We start from the raw sequence: 24,385 nt of genomic DNA, 5'->3' as shown, positions 1-24,385 counted from the left end.
ATTTCAACAAGCTATCCAAATCAAGAGAGAAAGCTGGTATGAGAACAGTTTGTACTATGTACTTCCCAAATCAAATCTGCTATATGATGGAGAAATTTATCAGGACAGTGTATTTTCATTGTGATTATACTTACCCATCTCTAAATGTGTAGAAATTCAAGTCTGGATGTGAAATAGATACAAGAATTGAGCCAAAGACAAATGAAGGTTGCTGTATTTCTCATTCTCAACTGCCCTAAGCTTCTTTAAAAGATCCATATATTCTTAAGAACTATAGAGCCATCATATAGAAATACAATTTCAGAAGTCATTCACACATTTTGATGAGTTTGAATCTCATTTTGATGAATGAATCAAACCCTGGTTCATCTGCATTTAAAGCAGAAACCTGCATCAGCAGTGTATGTCCCTTTCAAGAGAGTCTGACAGAGCTAAAAAGCAAACAATGCTGGACTGATATAAATCTCAGTCTACCCTGAAATGCCTAACTATGTGACCATACACAGAACAGTGTTTTATCTGCTGGGATTTGTTAAAATATATTCTTTCACCAGACAGTTAAAATTAATGTTAACATCTATCATTAGAGAAATAATCTCATAATCAGAACATTAAGTGCTTTGGCTGAATTAATTTACCACTTAGTAAAACCTCAAAGAGCTATATTTCAGTATTCTCTTAGATTTCAAACAGATTAACAGTGAGCACTAGGCCTGTGATAGTATCTTTTTAGTGAATAATGCTCACAAAAATTTTGGACTCCCTTAATATCTTAATATAACCACTTTAAAAAAAAACTCCTGTTTTCCAATTAACAAGCACTACTGCTAATAAAAAGGTGATAAGCCAGTATGCATATGAATTTGGAAATAGAACATACGTACATATATACACACACACATGCAACACATATATATACACATATACACATATATGTCAGTCCAGATGTATGGGAACCATGAGGTGTTTACAGATTCATTTTAAAATAGTGATGAAAATCCCAATCTTCCTACTGGTTCTGAAACCTACATCCTCCTAAAGCCTATCCTAAATAAAATAACCAGATGAAAACTCATTTGATTTAATCTTATCTCTTCATTCACTTTAATTTTCCTTCTATTCAGTATTCAGTATTATTAAACTTGTCTATAACATATAGACTGTCAAGCACTGTATTTAAGTTTTTAAGAAATTAACAGGCACGCCTGGATGGCTCAGTAGGTTAAAGCCTCTGCCTTCGGCTCAGGTCATGATCCCAGGGTCCTGGGATCAAGCCCCACATCGGGCTCTCTGCTCAGCAGGGTACCTGCTTCCTCCTCTCTCTCTGCCTGCCTCTCTGCCTACTTGTGATCTCTGTCAAATAAATAAAAATCTTTAAAAAAAAAAAGAAAGAAAGAAAGAAATTAACAGTTAAATATCTTTAAAACATTTTTTTAAGAGAAGACAATCAAGAAAAGAGAGCTCTTTACTGTAAAAACGTATAAAATCAATCTGCAGAGAAAATATCTACGTTAGCCATCTCCATAAATGTTAAGAGCAAAAACTACTGTGAAGATAGAATTCTTTGGGTTGTTTAAAGTTTAACAAATTTATCTTTCCCCTCCTCCCCAAAGTACAGCTATTCCAAATATGGACTTGATCACTTTTTACTTGCTCAAGTTATACCAATTTTCAAGAAAAACCGTGTCAAATGTAAATAATAACTTTTTAAAACAAAAAGCCAAAGATTTATAAAAGATGTAAATTAAGCTTCTGGCTTGGGAGATAAATTAAGATAGAATCTTAACATTAAAAAGCAATGTTTCCAGACAGAATTGAAAAAAAAAAAAACTTGCAAATCATATATTTAATAAAAATTTAGTACACAGAATTCATAAGGAACACAACTCAACAAAACCAATCCAATTTAAATATGAGAAAAGAACTTGAATATATATTCCCCAAAGAAGATATACAAATGATCAATAAGCAACTGAAAAGATGCTTAACATCACTAATTGTTAGAGAAATGTAAATCAAAACTATCAAGAAATACCATTTCAAATTCTTTAGGATGACTTTATCAAAAAACCTAAAATAGAAAGTGTTGATAAAGATAGAGAGAAATTGGAACTGTTGTGCATTGTTAGTAGGAATGTATAATGGTACAGCAACGGTGGAAAACAGAGTGGCAGTTTCCCATAAAATTAAACACAGAATTACCATATGATTCAGCAATTCCACCTCTAGGTATACACCCAAAAGAACTGAAAACAGGTACTCAAACAAATATTTGTATACTCATGTTCAAAGCACCATTATCAATACCTAAAAGGTGGAAACAAGCCAAATGCCACTGATGGTTAAATGAATAAACAAAGCATATACATACAATGGAATTTTTCAATCTTAAAATGGAATCAATTTAGAAGGAAAGAAAAAAAGGGAGAGAGAGAGGGAAGGAGGGGAGGGAAACAAGGAGTAAGTGAGGGAGGGAAGAAAAAAATCTATCATATGCTACAGCATGGATGAATCCTAAAAACTTGTGCTAAGTGAAATAAGTCAGACACAAAGGACAAGTATTGAATGATTTAACATACATGAGGTACCCAGAATAGTCAAATTCATACAAAGTAGAACAGTAGTTATCCGAGGCTCAAAGAAAGGAGTACTGGAAGTTACTGTTTATTGGCTATAAAATATAAAATTTACGGAGATCAACAGGGGTGACAGTAGCACAACAATCTGAAGATACTTAATGAACTATACACTTAATAGTTAAAATGGTAAATCTCATGTTTTGCATCTTTTACCATGAAAAAAATTAATAGTAGTAATAATTTTTAAGCAGTGTGATAGAGTTGAAGGAGCCTGAACCAATAAAATGAGGATTTTTAAAAAAAAGATGATCAAATTGGGTCATTGATATTAACTGTGTGCTCTTAGGTTAGGTAATTTGAACTCTCTGGGACTCAGTTTTTTCATCTTTGAAATGAAAAGATTTTAAGAGATGATTAAAGTGTTTCTTTCAGTTCAAAACATTCCATGAGAGCACATTCCAGATGTAAGAACCAAAGCTAACTATCAGGCTGCTGCCACTCAAGTGGAGATAAGAGAATTAGCATCCCAGTTAAGTCTTACTAGTGTTAAGACAGTCAGTTAAAGAAAATGTTGATCACAAAAGCAGACAGATGAAAATAATCTATGCTCTGGAAAAAAGGAAATTAAAAAGCTCTATCTCCAGGGGCATTAAAAACACTCAACTCTATGTTCTCAAACTGTGGTATTATAAAGGACAAGGCAGTTGAGCAAACCTCCTTTTGAGCCTGTGGGGTGGTTACTTATTCTCTACATTTGCTGATAAATAAATATTGGTGTTTTTTTAGACTTGAAGGGCCTAGCTTCCAATATAGTTATTCTAGTGTTATTCAGAGCTAGCACAGGAAAATGGCTGTTTCAGTTTCCATTTCAGGGAGACAAAAGGATCAGTATCTGCTCACTTCTCCTTTAGACACCATGTCAATTACAATGAGCCCACTACCACCACCAAATCCTGTATTTCCTAATTAACACTGAACTCAAAGATGGATTCCACAGAAACATCTTCCTCAAACAAATGAACTGCTCAATAACTTCCTTAATCAAAACCAACCCATCTGTTACTGTGCTAAATAAGGAATGGGTACTTATAGGGATCCCTCAATCTTGTAAATAAATGTATTTTCCGACATTCCTATGGCTATAAAATGACTCATGACATATATAAGCAATAATTAGGAAGGAGAAGAAACATGAAAGCAGATTTTTTAACTCAGTAAAAGAAAGAACTATAGAGCTGCCCAATAAGGAATCTAGTTACCTCACAAAGGAGCTGAGACCCTCTGAATAAAATGTTCAACCCATGATAGACAGCTATAAATCAAAGCTATGTCATAGACTCAGAAACTTAGGATAATACCTAAGATTCCACATGACCCTATTAACTATAATTATGTGAGATCATCAAAATAGTATCTATATACTGTTACCTATATACTAGGACATACTAGGAGAGTTCAGCTTTATTAGCTGCACTATCTCAAATACCCTCACAATACATGGAAATCCACTTTTACTACAAGGCAAAAAGCACACTGAGCCTTTGAAGATGGTTAACAAAAGATAATGTACCTCTTCAGTCCTTCAGGTAAAAAAGGGATCAAAGACTTTAGAATCAGATAAGCTTCCATGAGAATCCTTCCCCAGCCACTATGTGACTTTGGACAATTTATGTAACCTCCCTGAATTTTAGTTTTATAAAAGAATATCAGCTCACAGGATTGTTATGAAAACTTTGTTAAACTAAACACCTAATGCTTCATTAAAAAGGATTTTCTTTCAAATCCTACATATTCTTTAATAACCTGCTTATAACTTGCTATCTTCATGTTCTCCAGGACTTTCTAAGCCAAAGTAATTATTCTCTGAACTTCCCAAGTATATTGTAAGTATTGTCTCTCTATAAACGAGATCACATTTTTGAACCCTCAATTACAGGAGTCCGTGAATTTAAGACTATAGTATAATTGTAGAATTACAAGCCTGACGAAGAGGAAATTTGGTTAATGAGTTTTTGATTACCTGGTTTAATTTTTAAGTGTTCGTATTAAACTCAGACATCCTTAATCATATAAAAGTCCTATGCCCAAAAGTAGCCTTTCAAATTCCTCTCCCATGACATCCGTTCACAGATTCAATAGAGCAACCCTGACTTTGGTGAGACAGTATTATCCCCACAGGAAGCCTCCACACCCCAAAACCAACCTCCTCAATACCCAATTCAACCAATAAAACCCAATTCTACGGCCATTTCTATGAAGCCAACCATGACATCCCAGGGCAATTTTCTACTTTCTTTAAACTAACAGGGCATTTTTCTTAAGCCTCAATCTTGCCATTTAAAGACATCCGTTTTCTTATGTGTCTAGTGTCCTCTCCCACTAGAATGTAAGTTGTCATGCTCAGGGGAATCTCTTACCCTCACTGCAGTCTAGTATATTCTTTTCCCAATCCCAACATGTAGCACAATGTCTATCAAAATATAGAGAATCAAAAAATATTTATGAATGACATCTAATGTCCTCTAATATAATTGAAGCTGCTTAAGGAAAAGGGAAAATGGCACAGGAATAAAAAATAAATACATACTTTATGTACTTATTTTTCAATTAAAATTGCAGATCAAGGGGCCCCTGGTTGGCTGAGTCAGTTCTAAGTGTCTGCCTTCAGCGTAAGTCATGATTCCTGGGTCCTGGGATGGAGCCCCACATCAGGCTCTCTGCTGAGCAGGGAGCCTGCTTCTCCCTCTCCCTCTTCTACACCCCTGCTTGTGAATGCACTCTCTCTCTCTCTCAAGTAAATAAATAAAATCTTTAAAAAAAAATAAATAAAAACAAAATAAAATTGCAAATTAAGAATGTGCAAATGATCGATGTTCATGTAATACAATACTGTATAGTGACAAAAGCAAACAATCTAGAAACTACGTTCTACCATATGAATGAATCTCACAAACACATTGAGCGACAGAAGCCAAAAAGGAGACTATGGACAATTCTATTTAAGTCCAAGAACACACAAAACTAATCTATGTTAGAAGAAATCAGGATAATGGTTAAACTTGCCAGAGGGTAAGTAAGAGAGGCTTATGAGATGATGTTATTCTGTTTCTTAATCTTTCTGGTAGTTACTAAAGGTCCAATTCACTTATGAAATACCATAATATATGCACTTTTCTACAAAATAATATTTCAACTAAAATTTTAGAAATAGAGTAGACATATTTATTATAGTTTCTCTGTTCTGGAAAAAAAAAAAAAGTTAACTCCAAGAATGTATCTAGAAAACTAAAAGCATTACAACTGTAGAAATTTTTTAAAAACGGTCTACAGGACACCAAGGTTTATTCCTACTAGTCATAACAAAGTTATACTTTATTACCATTCAACCAACACTTTATTGCCCACTTTTAAACATCCCCTTACTAAAAAAGGAAGAAAATTAAAATTTGAATTAATTGCTCAAGATCTCTCATTAAATATTATTGTCACTGTGTCTTTCCCATTATACCTTACATATTTTAGTCCTGTTCTAGGGACTAAAAGATTAAGCTAACCTGATGTAAAGCAATGAAGACAAAAGTGTTTGAAATGCTTATATTTTTATGTTTGGAAAGTGTGTAATACAGAATGAAAGATAAAATATGACCAAAATATTTTGAAAAAAAAAAATCCCAAGAAACTGGAGTTTAGTATTAGCTTCTTCATTAAGGCTAAAATATATTAACATGAACATGCAAATGGGAGAAAATAATTTATTTTCAATGTTACTTAAGCCACATTTTTTAAAAATTTATTAACAAACTAATTAAAACAAATGTTAGTTTGAAGTTTCATATAAAATTAGTATCAATTTTGACATTTTTAAACAAGAAGTATTAACTATTTTTGTTTTACATAAAATCTAGATTTCCATCACTAACTAAAACATACCAACTAAAATTTTTTTCAATGTGATATATGTGTTTCAAAAGCTATGACCTACAGTAAACATACTCTTCTCATCATTGAAAAAATATACAGATATAGATATAAATAGCATCATACAAGTCCTTTAAGAAACTGGAATGTGATTTTTAAAAATCCAGATGAAACAGCTTCATAATTTCAGAAAGGTAAATACCTTATTGGGAACAGAATGGACATCTAATGACACAACCAGAGTAGCTAACTAAAATAATTTTCACTCACTACATGAGTTAAATAAAATTCTAGTTCTCATATGATTTTGATTTAACTCAGGGACTTAATAAAATAAAATAATAAAATACATTATGTACTTTATCTGGTATCTTACTCATTTCATTTAAGACACTTCTCAATTTAATGAGTTTTATATGTATTACTTTCAATTTAGAGTTGCTAAGAACAAATTATAGTTTATAGTCATTAAGGAAAATAATGTAAAGAAACTATTTCAAAGCAATATACTCATATAAAGCATAGAAAAGTATCATTCAAATAATATAGAAGTGGTCTTAAATACAAAAAAGCAATTCACATCCAAATACAAGCATTGTGTGATGTCATGCTTTTAGTATTTAAATGGAATATTTTCTTTTATATGTCAGCAAACTTATTTTATATCCCATTTGACAATATTTAAAGTAAGCCCTATACATCTTTAAACTAACCCTTACCTATTTGAATAGTCAGATTTTTTCATATAAAGGCTATTAATTCACTTTGAAAATTCTGGCTTCTTATTTTCTAAAAAAAAACAAGTATTTTCCATAGTAAATTGCACTATAGTAAATTTCTAAAAATCTCAGTGTTGTGAAAGATAAATAAATCAGCACATAACTGAGATAACAGTGCTCACATTTATTAAACTTGATATTGACATACCACTGGGACATATCTGCTGGTATTTCCTAGTAGATCAGAATATAAAATTTGGCTCAAATGCAACATGCTATGTATAGACAAATAAAATGTTAAAAAGTGAATGTCTATAAAACATAATAAATAACATGTGTGGAATAAGAATGACTAAGGATAAAATTAAACTTATCAAGAGAAATAACAATGATCATTTAATAATGGTTTCATTTTATACAAGAACTGATTTCAAGACTTAATAAACTGCAACTTCTATATTTCTTAATTTTCTGGACCAATAGGCAAAATTTTTTGAAGATGTGAGCATTTAATATACAAATTTCATTTTAAAAGTTATATATTATTAAAGAAATATATTTTTAACAAATGAAATAGTTTAAAGAATATTTTCTATAACTTCTGTTGCTTTTTATAAATAATAGAAAATACATCCTATTAAAAAAAAAAAAGCTTACTTATCAGGTGGGGAAAGCAAAGATATATTCTAAATAGTAAAAGTAACCTAATTTAAAAATATAGAAATATTTCACAAGAATTTAATTTCATGTGTTTAAACCTTATTTTAATCTTCAACAGTTTTGTTTTTAATATATTAAAAGTTTGTTCTCAACTAAAAAAAAAAAAAAGAAAAAAAAAACAAGGGATGGTGAGTGTTGGCTTTCTTTCTATAACCTCTTTCAATTTAAGGAAATAGGACCTCCAAATAAAGTATTCAAAAACCAAATGAAAATAAGGCCTAAAATCAGTTTCTTTCAAAACGCAGCAACTACAGACATATCAAACACTCTAAATCTATGTTATGGGTATGCTTTTCTTAGTGGCTAGGAATACACATGAAATTGTTATTTAAGTGACAAATACTTGGGCCTTGGTATTAATTTGCAACTTTTTAATATCTTTGTAGCCTCTCTCAAAAAGGAAAATATAAGGTATTTGCCTTTGCAGTTCCTAGCACAGTGTGAAGCAGCAAGAGTTTACTATAGTTACAACATGGATTAACAGTATCCCATCAACACTTAACACTACCACAAAAGATACTATGATCTAGTACACTTCAGACATTAAAAAGAGACTTTTAGTGTCTCAGTAAAAGACAGTATAACTTCAGATATTTTTCTAAGGTTTTGTATAAAACTAACACACTTGCATAAGACAGACACAACTGGGTTTTCCCCCTTTCATAATAAATGAAAATTACCATAAACCACATTTTAACATAATACTTACCAGCACGTGGGTAGTTTCAGAAGTTTACCATAAAGAGCAGTGCTGAAAGAAGGAATAATCGGTACAGGTAAGCAGTAAGATCCCCTACAATCCAAAGACGTCAATCCTGCCTGGAAACCAAATATCTGAAACAAAAAGAAAAGATCCAAATGTTCACAGAGACAAAGTTTTAATAAGCACAGGATGAAATACGTCAGTTTCAATTTGCTCTACAACAGCTGCACACTAAATATGTTCCAATGTCTTTTTCCACTTCCCAAACATCAACATTTTCTTTTATTCAATTTAACACTGACTAAATCCAAATTAAGAGATTAAAATATATAGTATTTCTTTCACATCCCTGGAAGATCACTGTTTCTTACTAACTCTGTTTCACATTTTATTTCTAAACATAATTCTCATTTAGTGTTTGTCTGCTACAATGCACATGTTGCTATTAATATAAAATGCCTGCATTGTGCACATTATAAAAATTAACTTTAATAATTTGCTGTTAATATCACTTAATGTCTAAAAGAACAGTAATTACAATAAAAACTATCAAAAAATGTATTTTTGCCTTCTAACTTACATTATGGACACACAAAAAGGATATCCAAATATACCCTAAAATGTTACATCTTTTCCCTTTCTTTTGTGAAAATTGTAGGGCTGAGGTTTTTCACCCCCAGAAATTTGGTACATGGCATAAATTATTCTTCGTATGTTTATACTTCAAATGAGCAGATCACACTCAAAACTTTTATAAGCATTCCTGGAAATTCCTGAACAGTATACTTGGTTTAATCGGAAGAACCAATATAACATCACATTATATATGAAACACTACAGAGAACTTACTATATTTCTGCTCCGATTATTTCCAATGAGGAAAAATAAACATCTCAAGCAAAAAACACTAACACAGGGATACAAAATAGAGTTACTGTTTCCCAACAACATATAGAAGTAGCTTAAGCCTAACACTTACCTTTATTTTTTTTTTATTCCTTAGGTTCATAAAGCACTGACCTTCCTATCTCTAGGATTTATATTAACTGATTAGTTCTACAGTGAAACATGTTTAAGATTTTTCAATCACTAAATTTCAAAACAAAATACTTTCATTTATGAACTTATAAACTAATGACTAATTTCTTAAAAAGTATTACACTACTTCCAAATGGTTTCAAAAAGCTGTTTGTTATGTCCCTACCATTTATCAAACTGAAATCACTCCCTCTAAAGTCAGTTCTAAGTGAACAAAATAATTTTTTTGGAAATAAGACATTAGTTAGAATGACATATTTTTAGAGAAAACTGCAGTTCAAAGAACATACTTACCTAATTACTATCAAAGAAAATGAAAGTGATACACCTACTATCCTGTAAGTACTACAATCAGCCAAGTGGCAAGAAATCCAAAATTGAGAAGGAAAAATAAATGATTCTAATACTTAAATGATCAACCTTAAAAATTAAGTTATTCACACACACTATCTTTGAAGACTTGTTCCGAGCAACACTGTATACCAAGAATTTCCAGGCACTGTGCAATTTCATGGATTTCTTATTTCCTCTTAAAGGCCCATTTAAAGAATTCTGAAGTTTACAATAATTAATACCACTTAAGATAAAACATTTTTAAACCAATGTCCAATCTCTAAATATTCCTAAAGTATGAATAAGGGTAATATTTTATATTAGATTATCTGTGTTCAACTAAGAACTCTCTCAAGCCACTTTCTAATATTCTATGAAATGTCCCAACAGTATAATCACAGACACTATCATTAAGTTTACTCAGATGGAAACTGGGTGTAAAGGAGATCCCTGCTGGATGTTTGCAGAACTGCAAAGGACTCTGGGGAAACTGTATCTTATTCTGTAATATTTTTTAAACTTTTACTAAATTTACATACTGTCCAAAGATGTTTCTAAGGGAAAATTCTGGCAAATATAAATTATAATACCACATCAAAAATAATTTCAAAATAGCCAATTTCCAACTCTCCTTTATATTACAGTAAGGATACACACAGATTTATAATACCTACATAACCCACTAACTTGTCAACAGCGCTTGATCAAAATTATAAATACTTGGGGTGCCCGGGTGGCTCAGTGGGTTAAAGCCTCTATCTTTAGCTCAGGTCATGATCCCAGGGTCCTGGGATCTAGCCCTGCATCAGGCTCTCTGCTCAGCAGGGAACCTGCTTCCCCCTTCTCTCTCTCCACCTGACACTCTGCCTACTTGTGATCTCTGTCAAATAAACAAATAAAATCTTTAAAAAAAAAAATTACAAAAACTTTACCTAGAAAAAGGGAAACCAATGCAACAGGAGTTGAAGTTGCTTTCACCAAGGATAGCTCATATATTCATAAACAGAATAAAAGCACTGAACATTGCAAACTAATAGTATGAACAGTAAGAATGTATAAAGCAGTAAGTGTAACTACCAATAAAAATTTTAGCTGAAAGAAATGTCAACTTGAATAAGAAGACTTACACATCACACTAAATGAACAATTCAACATGCAGGGCCACCTTTTAAAGAAAAATCCAATTACAAAATAAAAATATCATCTGCATCTTAACACTTCGCAATATTCTTGAATTAACATAAATAGAAAAAAACTGTCGATTTAGAAATATAAAAAACTCCTAGTAAGTTTTTAATAAAAATTAGTTTGCTAAATTAGGATTTGCAATGATGAAAGGCAAAAGCTATAAAAATCACATACCAACTGTAAATGAGAAGGGAAACATAGTAATTGTGATGTAAAATAAATCATTTTTATGCTGTTCTCATCATAAGACACTCAGTATAAGAGTACAACAAGCATGCTAAAGATATGTTCCTTTCTTAAAGGGACCAACAAAAAAATAAAACATTACCTTCATAATAAAGTTAATCCATAAATACGTGGCTTTTCTTTCACCAATAATGAAGAAGCAGAAAGAGAAATTAAGGATCAATCCCATTTACAACTCCACCAAAAACCATAAGGCACCTAGGAATAAACCTAACCAAAAGGGTCAAAGACCCATACCCTGAAAACTATAAAACACTAATGAAAGGAATTGAATAGGACCAAAAGAAAAGGAAAAATATTCCATTTCCATGGTTTGGAAAAACAAATATTGTTAAAATGTCTATACTACCCAAAGTAATCTACACACTTAATGCAATTCCCATCAAAATAATTTTTCACAGATCTGGAATAAATAATACTAAAATTTGTATGGAACCAGAAAAGATCTTGAATAGCCAAAGCAATCTTGAAAAAGAAAATCTGGAGGCATCACAATTCCAGACTTCAAGCTATATTACAAAGCTGTAGGGATAAAAACACTATGGTGCTGGCGTAAAAACAAACACATAGATCACTGGAACAGAACAGAAAACCCAGAAATGAACCCACAACTATATGGTCAATTAATACTTGACAAAGCAGGAAGAAATATCCAATGGAAAAAAGACAGTCTATTCAACAAATCGTGTTGGAAAAACTGGAGAGCAACATGCAAAAAATGAAACTTGCCCGGTTTCTCAAACTATACACAAAAATAAATTCAAAAAATAAATAAATAAACTCAAAATTGATGCAAGACCTAAATATAAGACCTGAAAACATAAAAATCCAAGAGAAGACTGCAGACAATAATTTCCCTGACACTAGCCATAGCAACTTCTTTCTAGATACATCTCCTGAGGCAAGGGAAACAAAAGCAAAAGTAAATAAACTTTTGGGACTCCATCAAAATCAAAAGCCTCTGCAGAGCAAGGGAAACAATCAACAAAACTAAAAGGCAACCTACAGAATGGGAGAAGATATTTTCAAATGACATATCCAATTAAGAGTTACTATCCAAAATATATAAAAATAACTTACACAACTCAACACCCAAAAAATGAATAATCCAATTTAAAAATAGGCAGAAGACAAAAGTATACATTTTTCACTAAATGATATACAGATGGCCAACAGACACCTGAAAAGACACTCAACATCACTCATCATGAGGGAAATACAAATCAAAACCACAATGAGATATCACCCCATACCTGTCGGAATGGCTAAAATCAACAACACACACACACACACAAAAACAACAACAGGTGCTGGCAAGGATATGGAGAAAGGGGAACTCTTGTGCACTATTGGTGGGAATGGAACCTGGTGCAGCCACTGTGGAAGACAGTATGGAGGTTCCTCAAAAAGTTGAAAATAGAACTATACTACAATTCAGCAACTGCAAGACTAGGTGTTCACCCAAAGAATACAATAATACGAATTCAAAGGTATACATGCAGCTTGATATTAAAAAGCAGCATTATCTGCAATACCCAAATTATGGAAATAGCCCAAACGTCCATCCACTGATGAATGGCTAAAGATGTGGTATACACACACATACAATGGAATATTACTCATCCATTAAAAAATGAACTCTTGCCATCTGTAACAACATGGATGGACCTAGAGGGTATTATGCTAAGTAAAGTAAGTCAGTCAGAGAAAGAAACACCATATGATTTCATTCATACGTGGAATTTAAGAAACAAGACAAATGACCAAAGGAAAAAAAAAAGAGGCAAACCAATAAATAGACTCTTTTTTTTTTTAAGATTTTTTATTTTATTTATTTGACAGAGAGACATCACAAGTAGGCAGAGAAGCAGGCAGACAGAGAGAGAGGAAGCAGGCTCCCTACTGAGCGGAGAGCCCGATGCGGGACTCGATCCCAGGACCCTGAGATCATGACCTGAGCTGAAGGCAGCGGCTTAACCCACTGAGCCACCCAGGCGCCCAAGAAACAGACTCTTAACCACAGAAAGCAAACTGATGTTATCAGAGGGAAGATGGATGAGGAAATGGGTGAAACAAAATAGGTGATGGGGATTAAGAAGTACACTTGCTGTAATGAGTACTGGGTGTTGTATGAAGTGTTGAATCACTCTATCGTACACCTGAAACTAATATTTTACTGTATGGTAACTAAATGGAATTTAAATCAAAAGTTTTTTAAAAATTTAAATGATGAAAAAACATATATATAAAATAGTATAGCTGCTATGCATAATTATATACTGTGTTTTAAAAAATAAAGTTACAATATTATTCAGCATTTCATTTCAAGCTATATACAGAAAATATCAGTGAAGTTAACATGTATTTGCATACAATGTTTATATTACCATTATATGTATTACCCAAAATGTGGATACAACCCAAGTGTTCATCAATAAGAGTGGATTAACAAAAAATGTGGTATATACACAGAATGTAGTATTATTCAGACTTAACTTTAAGCAAGCTTTACAGTACATTATGACATGGATGAATCTTACAGACAGTAACCTAATAAAATACAACAGTGAAATGGATATATACTGTGTGATTCCACTAATCTGAGATACTTAAACTAATCAAATTCACAGAGACAGAGTGAACAACAGTGGTTACCCAGGGACAGTGGAGAGAGGGGAATTATTCTTTAACAGAGATTCAGTTTGGGTTGATGAGAAGATTCTGGAGATGGATGGTAACGACAGTTACACAATTATGAATGTAGTTACTCTCCCTGAACTATACACCAAAAAATTGTCCCAATGGTAATTTTTATATCAAACATATTTTACAAAAATTAAAAAAGTAAAACAGTTTTAAAAAGAGTAGTTAAGGGTGCCTGGGTGGCTCAGTGGGTTAAGCCGCTGCCTTCGGCTCAGGTCATGATCTCAGGGTCCTGGGATCGAGTCCCACATCGGGCTCTCTGCTCAGCAGGGGGCCTGCTTCCCTTCCTCTCTCTCTGTGATCTCTTCCCTTCCTCTCTCCTACTGTGATCTCTCTCTGTCAAATAAATAAAAAATCTTTAAAAAAATAAAAAAATAAAAATAAATAAATAAAAAATAAAAAGAGTAGTTAATTCACATACAGTAATACACTGGCACATCCAAAAACTAAGTAAAGAATGATTATAAATGAGAGTTCTGCATTCAGAATAATGAACATTTTGGGAAGGAAAAGCCTTCAAGAGAAAAACATGGAATCAAATCTAGCAGATTAAAAATTAGAACTTCAGAGCTAAAATCGCTTAGAGATTAAGTAAATCATTTCACATATGGAAAAAATGAAGTCCAAAAAGGATAAAGGATTTCTTCAAAATTCCGTATTGCTGGAACAGCAATATGATGCTTCATTTGATTTAGCTCATCTATTAGCTCATAATTTCACTCTGCCTTGCTTCCTCCATTTTCTCCTTCCCCTCTCCAAAAAAGTATGCTTGATTCTCCACTTATTCTTAAAGAAAAAAACAAATTTTCTAAACATCATCTCTCCTCTAACCAATAGCAAGATTCCATTTCTCACTTTCAATAAGCAAGTATCTTGAAAGAAGCCTGGAGAATGCTACGTTATTTTTTTCATTGTCTACTCATTCTTTAAACCCTCTAAATCTAGTTTCTGTTCATGTATCCACTAAAACAAAAAGAAACTATGGAGTGAAATTGATTAAGTATGTATTTTTCTTATGAAGAGAAATTAAATATTTTCTCTTCTTCCACTAACAATTTAACTGAGAAAATAAATTATTTTTTTTCTGTTGCCACCTTACAACCACTGAGATGACTAAAATCAAAAAGACAGGCAGTAATAAATGTAATAAAGATGTGAAGAAATAAAAAATTCTATGGTATTAAGACAGGAAAACAATTTAACAATCCCTTTGGGAAAAAGTTCGGTAGTTCCCAAAAATGTTAAAAATAGAGTTACCATTTGACCACACAACTCCACCCTCAGGTATATTCCCAAAAGAAATGAAAACTTGCTATCACTCAAAAAACATACATTAATGTTTGTAACTACATTATTAATAGCCCAAAATGCGCATTTTTAAAAATTTATTTCTTTGAAAGACAAAATGCATATGAGCATGCGTGCATGCTAGCAGCGGGGAGAAGGAGAGAGAGAATCCAAGCCAACTCCTGGTTGAGCAAGGAGCTGAGGCAGGGCTTGATTCCGTGACCCTGAGATCATTACCTGAGCTGAAATCAACAGTCAGATGCTCAACCAACTGAACTACCCAGATGCCCCAAAATGGACATTTTGAAACACAAATGCCCATCAATAGATTAATGGATAAACAAAATACACTATATTCATGTAATGGAATATTATTCAGCCATAAAAAAGGAATAAAATCCCGATACACGCTATGATATGAATGAAACTTGAAAATATTATGCCAAGTGAAAGAAATCATATGTTGTATGATTTCATTTACATGAGATGTCCAGAATATGCAAATACATAGAAACAGAAAGTAGGCTGGTGGTTATAAGGGATAGGAGGGGAGGAGTTTAAATTGTGAGTGAATGCTAATAGGCAGAGGGTTTCTTTTGGGATTGATGAAAATGTTCTGAAATTAGATAGAGGTGACAGTTGCATTAATTATGAAAACACTAAATATTACTAATTTCTATTCTTCTAAAAAGGTGAATTTATGGTATGTAAATTTTATCAACAGTCATTATTTAAAAAAAGAAAACCTCAAAACATATCTAAAGTCTACTTTAACCATGACACTCATACTAGTTCCCCTGGTCCCCACACCACCCCTAAACCACTTAAACCTACTCTCAAGAATTTGGGTTGTATCTACCTCCATAGACCCTTTTATATCTGTGAATAATCTTTAGCATTTTGTTTTATTTACATAAATAGCATTACATTTATATATATATACCATTATGCTTTCTGGTATTCCCACCAAAAATTACATTGTAGAAAGCTATCAATGTGAGCACATAGAGATCTCTAGTTGTATTTATCTCCATATGCAAAATTTTTTCAGGAGCAGAGGTCAGCAAACCACAAGTCAAATTTCACTTAATGACTATTTTTGTATTGCCTACAAACTAAGAATAATTTTACATATGAACATTTATAATCTGTTTGGTGATAGGAAACACTAAGCAGGAACCCCAATGAGGTGAAATGTTATGTCAAGAAAAAGAATCCCATTCTTCTCATTAGTAAAACTGAATTACAAAAAAAGACTATCACATTTTTAATTTTATCAACTCAAAATTTGTGGAAATTTATTCTCTTATTAACTAAGTACCTATTTGCCTCCTGGCCCACAATGCCTAAAATATTTACTCTCTGCCCTTTTAAAGAAAAGTTTGTTGACCCCTGTTATAGGATATACACTGAAAATTGGAATAGATGGGTATAAGGTAAATTTGTTTTCAAATATTTTAGGTCCTGCAAAAGTACTGTCCAAAATGATACCATTTTATACACCCACCGGCCACATATGAAAGCACCATTTCTCCAAATCCTGGAGAAAATTTTTTTCTTGAGGTTGAAAATTACCAAATCTAAGAAATCCAAAGGATTTTGATACTACTATAATCTTTGTGATCACTCTGAAGCACATGCCATAGCTGATCCTTGTGAGGTAAAAAGGCCTTAAACTCAAGTATTATTCTATAGCTTATAGGGCACTTCCATGAACTTACTCATGTTTCAAACATCAGATGCTTTGCAATGACTTAGCTACATGATGCCATATATAGTCAAAGGATGGTTTTACCAGTTAAATAAAGAAGATTTGGTAAGACATATGAAAGTTCCACCTGTGGGGTTTCTTCACACATCCATGTCAACTCTCCCAATTAATAAATTTCATTACACAAAATAGGTGCTACATACCATTTTATTATATGGTCAATACAGTCAAGTTTAGGTATATAAAATTAAAACTTGAGCATTTGTTTCAGTATTTAACTGAAAATTACTTAGGGTCTAAAATGCCACACACATGAAATACACATTTAAATCCTCTATTGTAATATTTTAACACCATAATAGGAAAATTAATCTTGGTAAACCTCCTCAAAAGTCTGAGTAATTACGCCAAGTAACATGAACTGCTATAAACTTTAAGACAAATCAGTATTTTTGAGTCAGTTCCAAATACTACAAATATAAACTAAAACTCTCTACCAAATCCTGACCATTTAAAAATGTACCAGGCCAGGGACGCCTGGGTGGCTCAGTTGGTTAAGTATCTGCCTTCGGCTCAGGTCATGATCCCAAAGTCCTTGGATTGAGCCCTGTATCAGCCTCCCTGCATCTGCTTCTCCCTCTGCCTGCTGTTCCCCCTGCTTGTGTATGCATTCTCTCTGACAAATAAATTTTTTTAAAAAAAGGACCAGGCCAGGGGTGCCTTAGTGGCTCAGTCAGTTGAGCATTTGACTCTTGATTTCAGCTCAGGTCATTATCTCTCAGGTCTTGGGATCAAGCCCCTAACCCTCACCCACTACCTCCTCCCACCACTTCCTGAGGCAGGCTACAAGCTCAGCAGAGAGTCTGATTCTCTCTCCTTTCCTTCTGACCCTCCCACTACCCTTTAGCTCTCTAAAATAAAAATTCTTTAAAAAAAAAAAAAAAAAAAGGAGCAGGCCACTAAAGAAGCATCAAAAATACAATGATATATTCAATACCCAAGGCTTTACTTTTTAAAATATTCAATATTCTTTTTTTCGAGATTTTATTTATTTGAGAGAGAGAGCATGTACATGAGAGAGCATGGGGATGGGCAGGGAGAGGGAGAAGCAGGTTCCCCACTGAGTGGAGAGCCTGACTCAGGGCTCAAACCCAGGACCCTGGGCTCATGACCTGAGCCACAGGCAGCTACTTAAATAACTGAGTCTCCCAAGTGCCCCCAAATACTCAATATTCTTAATATCAATGACAAGTTTTTCTACATATAATATTCCTGCTCTGCCCAACACCAAACCTCCTAGAACATTTGGCTTATCCATTAAACAGAGCTCTACTCAAATTAACCAAAATACAAAAGACAACTAGATAGTAATATGCATAAAAGCAAAAGACCTGGGGTGCCTGGGTGGCTCAGTGGGTTAAAGCCTCTGCCTTCAGCTTGGGTCATGATCCCAGGGTCCTGGGATCGAGCCCTGCACTGGGCTCTCTGCTCAGCAGGGAGCCTGCTTCCTCCTCTCTCTGCCCATCTCTCTGCCTACTTGTGATCTCTGTCAAATAAATAAATAAAAATCTTTAAAAAAAAAAAAAAGCAAGACCTTTTCCCAAAACATAATGTTATCTGGATTACACCATAACTAACTTTTACATTACCCTGAAAATGTTTCTTCAAGACTTTATTTATTTATTGAGAGAAAGACCAATAGCATGAGCTAGGGGGAGGGACAGAGGGAAAAGAGAGAGAATCCTAAGCCGACTCCAAGCTGAGCACCGATCTGAACAAGAGGTTCAATCTCCCAACCCTGAGATCATGAACTGAGCCAAAAATCAAGAGTCAGACACTCAACTGACTGAACCACCTACATTACCCTGGAAATTTAAGTGAGCTTTTAACATGGTAACAATAGTAGTAAACAACTATCCCAGTAACTTTAATCTCAGTATGGAGTACAATCATATTAGATTGGTGACCAATGGCTTTGGTGATCATTCTCCTTAAGGACAGGATACACCTTATTCATCTTCAATGCTGAGTGTCTGCAATATATAAGGAATCTAATATTTACCAAATTGATGAATCCTACCTAAGTAGAATACCTTGGAAAGATTAGTGAACTGCCTAAAATTAGTCCTGTTTCAATAACAAGGCAAATATTCTCAACATTATAATCTGATATTCAAGTCATACTATTATAAAAAAATACACCTAAGTAATAATTATGGGAGTGAATTAAACGGCACAAATATAAAATATTACCTACATATCTAGCTTTCAAAATTACTTTCTCCTGCTCTCCATATGACATAAAATACTGTGGTAGATAATTTTAATAATGGTCCTAATGAATTACACTTTCCGGTGTCCACAGCCCTTCGCAACATGACAGTGTCACTCTCTCACCAAGGGAGTGGAGTTTCCTCCATCCTCTTAAAAATGGGCTTTGCATGGACTAGAAGAAAACATGTTCATCTTCACTACATGATTTGAAAACAAATTTCACCATCTTAAAACTACAGGCGGTGTAAAACTTATATTTACATTTGTTTCCTTTTATTCTACAAATATGCAAGTATTTAAGAACTTTGAAACATGGAACAATGAAGCATGAACCAGTAAAATCTACTTTTGGATTCCTCTAATTTTGGCGTCCTTTACATGAATTTAGTATATTTTTAGTTCTTATTCTTGAATATGTTTGTAACGTTTTCTTTAATCTATAAAAGAATTTGGTTAGATATATGCTAACTCCACTTTGACTATAGTTCTGTGTTTGCTTTGCAAAAACACTTATTACTCAACATTTGAATTTATCTTTATGTACCTACAATGGGATATTTTTATTGTTGTTTTTTGAGAGTGCACAACAGGGGCAGAGAAGGGGGGCACAGAGAGGAAGAAAGAGAATCTTAAGCAGGTTCCATGCTCAGTGCAGAGCCCAATGCAGAGCTGGATCTCATAACCCTGACATCATGACCTGAGAGGAAATTGAGAGTATGATGCTTAATCAACTGAGCCACCCAGGCACCCCTGGGATGTATTATTTACCAAGAAAATAAGGAAAAGCTCAGTAAAGCCTACAATAATTAATGCTATCTAACCCAATTTAACTCATTAAGCATTCTCTTTGTATCCAGAAATTAACATGAATTCAGTTAAGAGGAAAGAAACAACAACCAAAAGTGTTAAACCTTCTTTATAAAGCATTGTCTCACAAAAATGTTCCCCTCAAAGAAATCATGACTCTTTAAAACATTCTTATAAACTAAGTATTCCTTCACACTAGTTATATTTATCATTGATGACAGATAAAATTTTCAAAATCAGGATGCTTGGGTAGCTCAGTCCTCTGACTGACCAGCTCTTGGTTTCAGCCCAAGTAATGATTTCATGGATCATGAGACTGAGCCTGCATTGGGCTCCACTCTCAGCAGAGAGTCAGTGTGAAGAGTCTCTCCCTCTGTCCCTTCTCCTCACTTCTAAAATAAACATTTTTTTAAAAAAATCTTCAAAAACCATAATTAACATTATGAACCTGTAGGTGTATTATAAACATATACACGTATAAACATCAAGCTAATCCCAAATAATTGAGTAACTTTAAAATAGGTATACTTTCATTTAATTATGTTGAATAATGAATATATACGTATCATTGAAATCTCATCTTATGGGGGTACTAATTCCATGAAGTTACAAATCTAAGAAAAAAAATACTTAATTTTCCCAAAGCCAAACATACTAATAAACAAGAAAATTCACTTTTCATACCTTAAGATAGCAGTGTGCATAGCAATAATGAAGCAGATTATCAGAAGGCTGAGTAAGGCTGCTGACCACATGCACCAACTGTTCAGCATACATTGGCACAGAATGTTCCAGATTAATTTTATCCACTAATATCTGAATGGATGGCAAAGGCCGAAGAGACTGGAAGTTTGTAGCATTCAGGAAGTTACTTGAGTTCTGGAAAATAATAAAGTTCACTTTATAACTCAGGAAAACAGTGACTAACATGCAATGCCCCCACACAAGCCTCAGACTGGCACATTTTGCAATGTTATCAAATCAATCTAGAAATGATTTTCTATGGGACTCTCTTACCATAACCAAATACAAATGTCTTCTATATATTTTTAAGTATGTCCTAGATTTCAAAAAAATGCATATTTACTGTAAAATTTTTACTACCCATTTGGTTAAACTTTTTATTTTTCAACCAACTGGGATAGTTCACTATGTGCTCCTCCTTACATTGAATGGTATTTTCTTAAGCTCAACCATTCCCAAATATTGACCTGGATATCCCAGAGCCACCCACCAGTTGTCTTCTTGTCCTTTATTCACATTTAGATGATGAAGGGACTAAGAGGACTACTCCAGACAGTTTCACAGACACAAGAAGCAAAACCCGCAAAGAGGAATAACTTCTGATCCATATCGTATCTACAATACATATCGTATCTAACAATACATACATTAAAGCCTCATAAAATCCTAAGAATCTCAAGTTAGGCTTGGTACTTTCAGTGTTACAGAACCTTTCTAAGCTTCCAAATAAATGCAAGTAGGTATCAAGATGTCCACAGAATGAACCCTGATTAGCAAACAATCCCTGCTGGTCCTAAAACTAACTTACTTCCTTAAAATGCTATACTGTCGTTCTCAACGAGAAACAGTATGACCTTAGATGTATATGAAAATCTGTGGGAGAGAGGTTTCACTGTTCTTTCTGTCTTCCATTGTCACAACTGCGGAGCAGTACTAGCACTTAGCAGAGTAAAGACTGGCTAAAAATAGTAAATGCTACACAATACTCTCCAAGTCCAAAAAGCCAAAAGTGCCATTATTGAGATACACTGGGCCTAAAATCGACTAAGTTGAACCCATTTGCTTGAACATGCTTTTTTAACTTTTTATTAATAATTTTTAAACCACTACTTACTAAAGCAATTGCTCTTTTAAACGACTTTACTTTGGATGATTAAGGTATAACATATGGTAAAGCACATAAATCTTAAGTGGAGAGCTCAATAAAATTTTACATATGTAACCATCACGCATTTCAGGCACTCTAGAATATATCCCTTCTCAGGCAATAGATCAGCTGACTCTCTCCAGAAGCAGCCAATATTTGCACTGCAATCACCACAGACTTGTTTTGCCTGTTTGTGAACATTATGGAATCATGCAGTACCTGCTCCTGACTGCCTGCTTTAATTCAACATGCCATCTATAAGAACTATCTATGTTGTTCCATTCATAGAGTTAACACTCTATTTCTAATAATATTTTTTGCCTTAAGCTCACACTTCCTGGTATTAAAACAGCTACACTCTATTTTCTGTGATCTGCATTTAAATTGTTTTCCATCTTTTTATTTCTGATGTGTGTTATAGTTTTCAGTTCCAGAATGTGATTTTTTTTTTAATAGATTGAGGGCTCTTCTGAAATCTTCCACTTTTTTGTCTCTTTCTTTTTGTCTCTTTCTTGAACTCATTACTCATAGCTGCTTTGAAGTTAATGTTTAATACTGACATGCTTTTTCTCTGCTGAAATTTCCCAAGATGATCGCTTTACTCAGCAACATAACAATTACAAGTGGACAATATGGAGCAAATATGAAACATTTCACAACATGAAACTATCGTATCACAGTCAATTCCTTGTCATACTTCCACAAGTTCTTATTTAAAGTTAGGACATTTTTATTTCTATAATCATCATTATGTACATATCAAAAGAAATATAACCAAAAGAAACTAAAGATAACAAATAATACTTTATTATGTATATGGCAAACTCAGAAAGCAATGGCCTAATCTAGTAAGTCCTCATTAACAATAAAGTAGTAATTATTGTGTTCCTAATATGTGCATATGGCTTATGTGCATTATCTCATCTAATACTAAAAATAATTCTAAGAGCTAGCTACTGTAAGGGAACAGCTCTGTGCCAACAACCTGACAATCTTACACAAATCCGTGCAGACCACAAAGCAAGATGCAGCCATAGCCGACCTAAGCCTTGGGAGAACATCCCATTACTCTCACAACACATCAAGATAGGAGGACTTGCAGAGCTTCTAAAAGACCATGTCTCACCTTCTTCTTTTGAGGGAAACTGCAATGAGACATTTTCTCATCAGCATCCCACATTCAGGTGACATATGGTGTTTCCACTTACTATTCTCAATGTATAGCTATAATCTCTGTAACTGCTTAGATGAGACATGGAATTGAATCCTTGACAAAGGGTATTCTGCTTAATGGTTGCTGCCACGTGTGTGCTGCAGGTCACTTTGGCCTTCTGGTTTCAAGACTGTCCTGAAAGGGACACAGCAAGCTGACACGATTAATGATTTGCTTTTATGTTTACAATGTAAGTAATAAACTACCTGAAGCCATCTAGGCTTACTGCTTCTTTACCAACTCAGTCTGTCAGCCCACTTGACAAATGTTTTGTTTTGTTTTGTTTTTCAGAAACAGGTTTAGAGATACAAAGCAAAGTGTCATAGTTTGTATATGGACTGACTTTTAGGCCCATGCTCTCTTCACCATTTCTTGATACAGCCTTAGCTTGAGGTTATTTATATATAATATATATGTAGACACATATACACATGTAAGAATTAACAATCATAGTTACATTGTTTTAACATCACCATGGATGATTATATAAGGACATATTCTTTTACTCTATCACCTCCCTCTTACAGTATCATAGGACTTGCAAATATGCATGTATGAGAAAAAAAGTAGTGAACTGCAAAATATACCTTTTCTCCCATAATGACGGGTAGCAAATGGTCCAACAAGTTGAATTCAGCCATGAAAATAGTGAAGGTACATTTGAGGAGAGTAATACTTGTATGTCGAGTAGGAATATATTCCTCCAAAGACGCCACTTCTTCAGGATTCAGTATTGTTTCATTTTCATCCTTAATATCTAAAATAAAATAATGAAAATTTAATAAAAAATTATTTGTAAATAAGTGAATTAATTGGTTCCCTAATTTTAAGGACAAATTATATTTCTCTTTTCAACAATGAAGCAACTGCAAAATAATGTGTTACCTTTAACAAATATAAGTTATACTCATAAAAGTTACTGTAGAATGTAAATATGTCTTTACTATATAAAAATTTACATATTTGATTTTAAATTACTTTTAAATATTTTAAAGAAATTCTTAATCTCTTTTGTTAAAAAAATAACAGCTTCTGTTAATAAAAACACCATTAAG

At 33.3% G+C, this 24,385-nt stretch overlaps 1 protein-coding gene across 9 annotated transcripts in view; it reads right to left on the bottom strand.

Annotated features, from left to right (window-relative positions):
- VPS13B (vacuolar protein sorting 13 homolog B) overlaps window positions 1-24,385 on the bottom strand; it is a 762,523-nt gene that overhangs the window by 633,466 nt on the left and 104,672 nt on the right. For all 9 annotated transcript variants that reach the window (XR_006606124.1, XM_045077980.1, XM_045077982.1 and 6 more), the window contains exons 14-16: window positions 23,918-24,087; window positions 20,911-21,105; window positions 8,646-8,770 (exon numbers count right to left, since the gene is read on the bottom strand). Coding sequence is in view for 8 of the 9 variants with exons in the window: in XM_045077980.1 (XP_044933915.1) it covers window positions 8,646-8,770; window positions 20,911-21,105; window positions 23,918-24,087 (490 nt within the window). In the remaining variant the exon portion in view is untranslated. The remainder of the gene's footprint in view (window positions 1-8,645; window positions 8,771-20,910; window positions 21,106-23,917; window positions 24,088-24,385) is intronic.

Source organism: Mustela putorius, unplaced genomic scaffold (genome assembly GCF_011764305.1).
Source record: "Mustela putorius furo isolate JIRA1106 unplaced genomic scaffold, ASM1176430v1.1 tig00000228_pilon_pilon_pilon, whole genome shotgun sequence".
Taxonomy (NCBI): Eukaryota; Metazoa; Chordata; class Mammalia; order Carnivora; family Mustelidae; genus Mustela; species Mustela putorius.
This window is presented reverse-complemented; position numbering and strand designations above follow the sequence as displayed.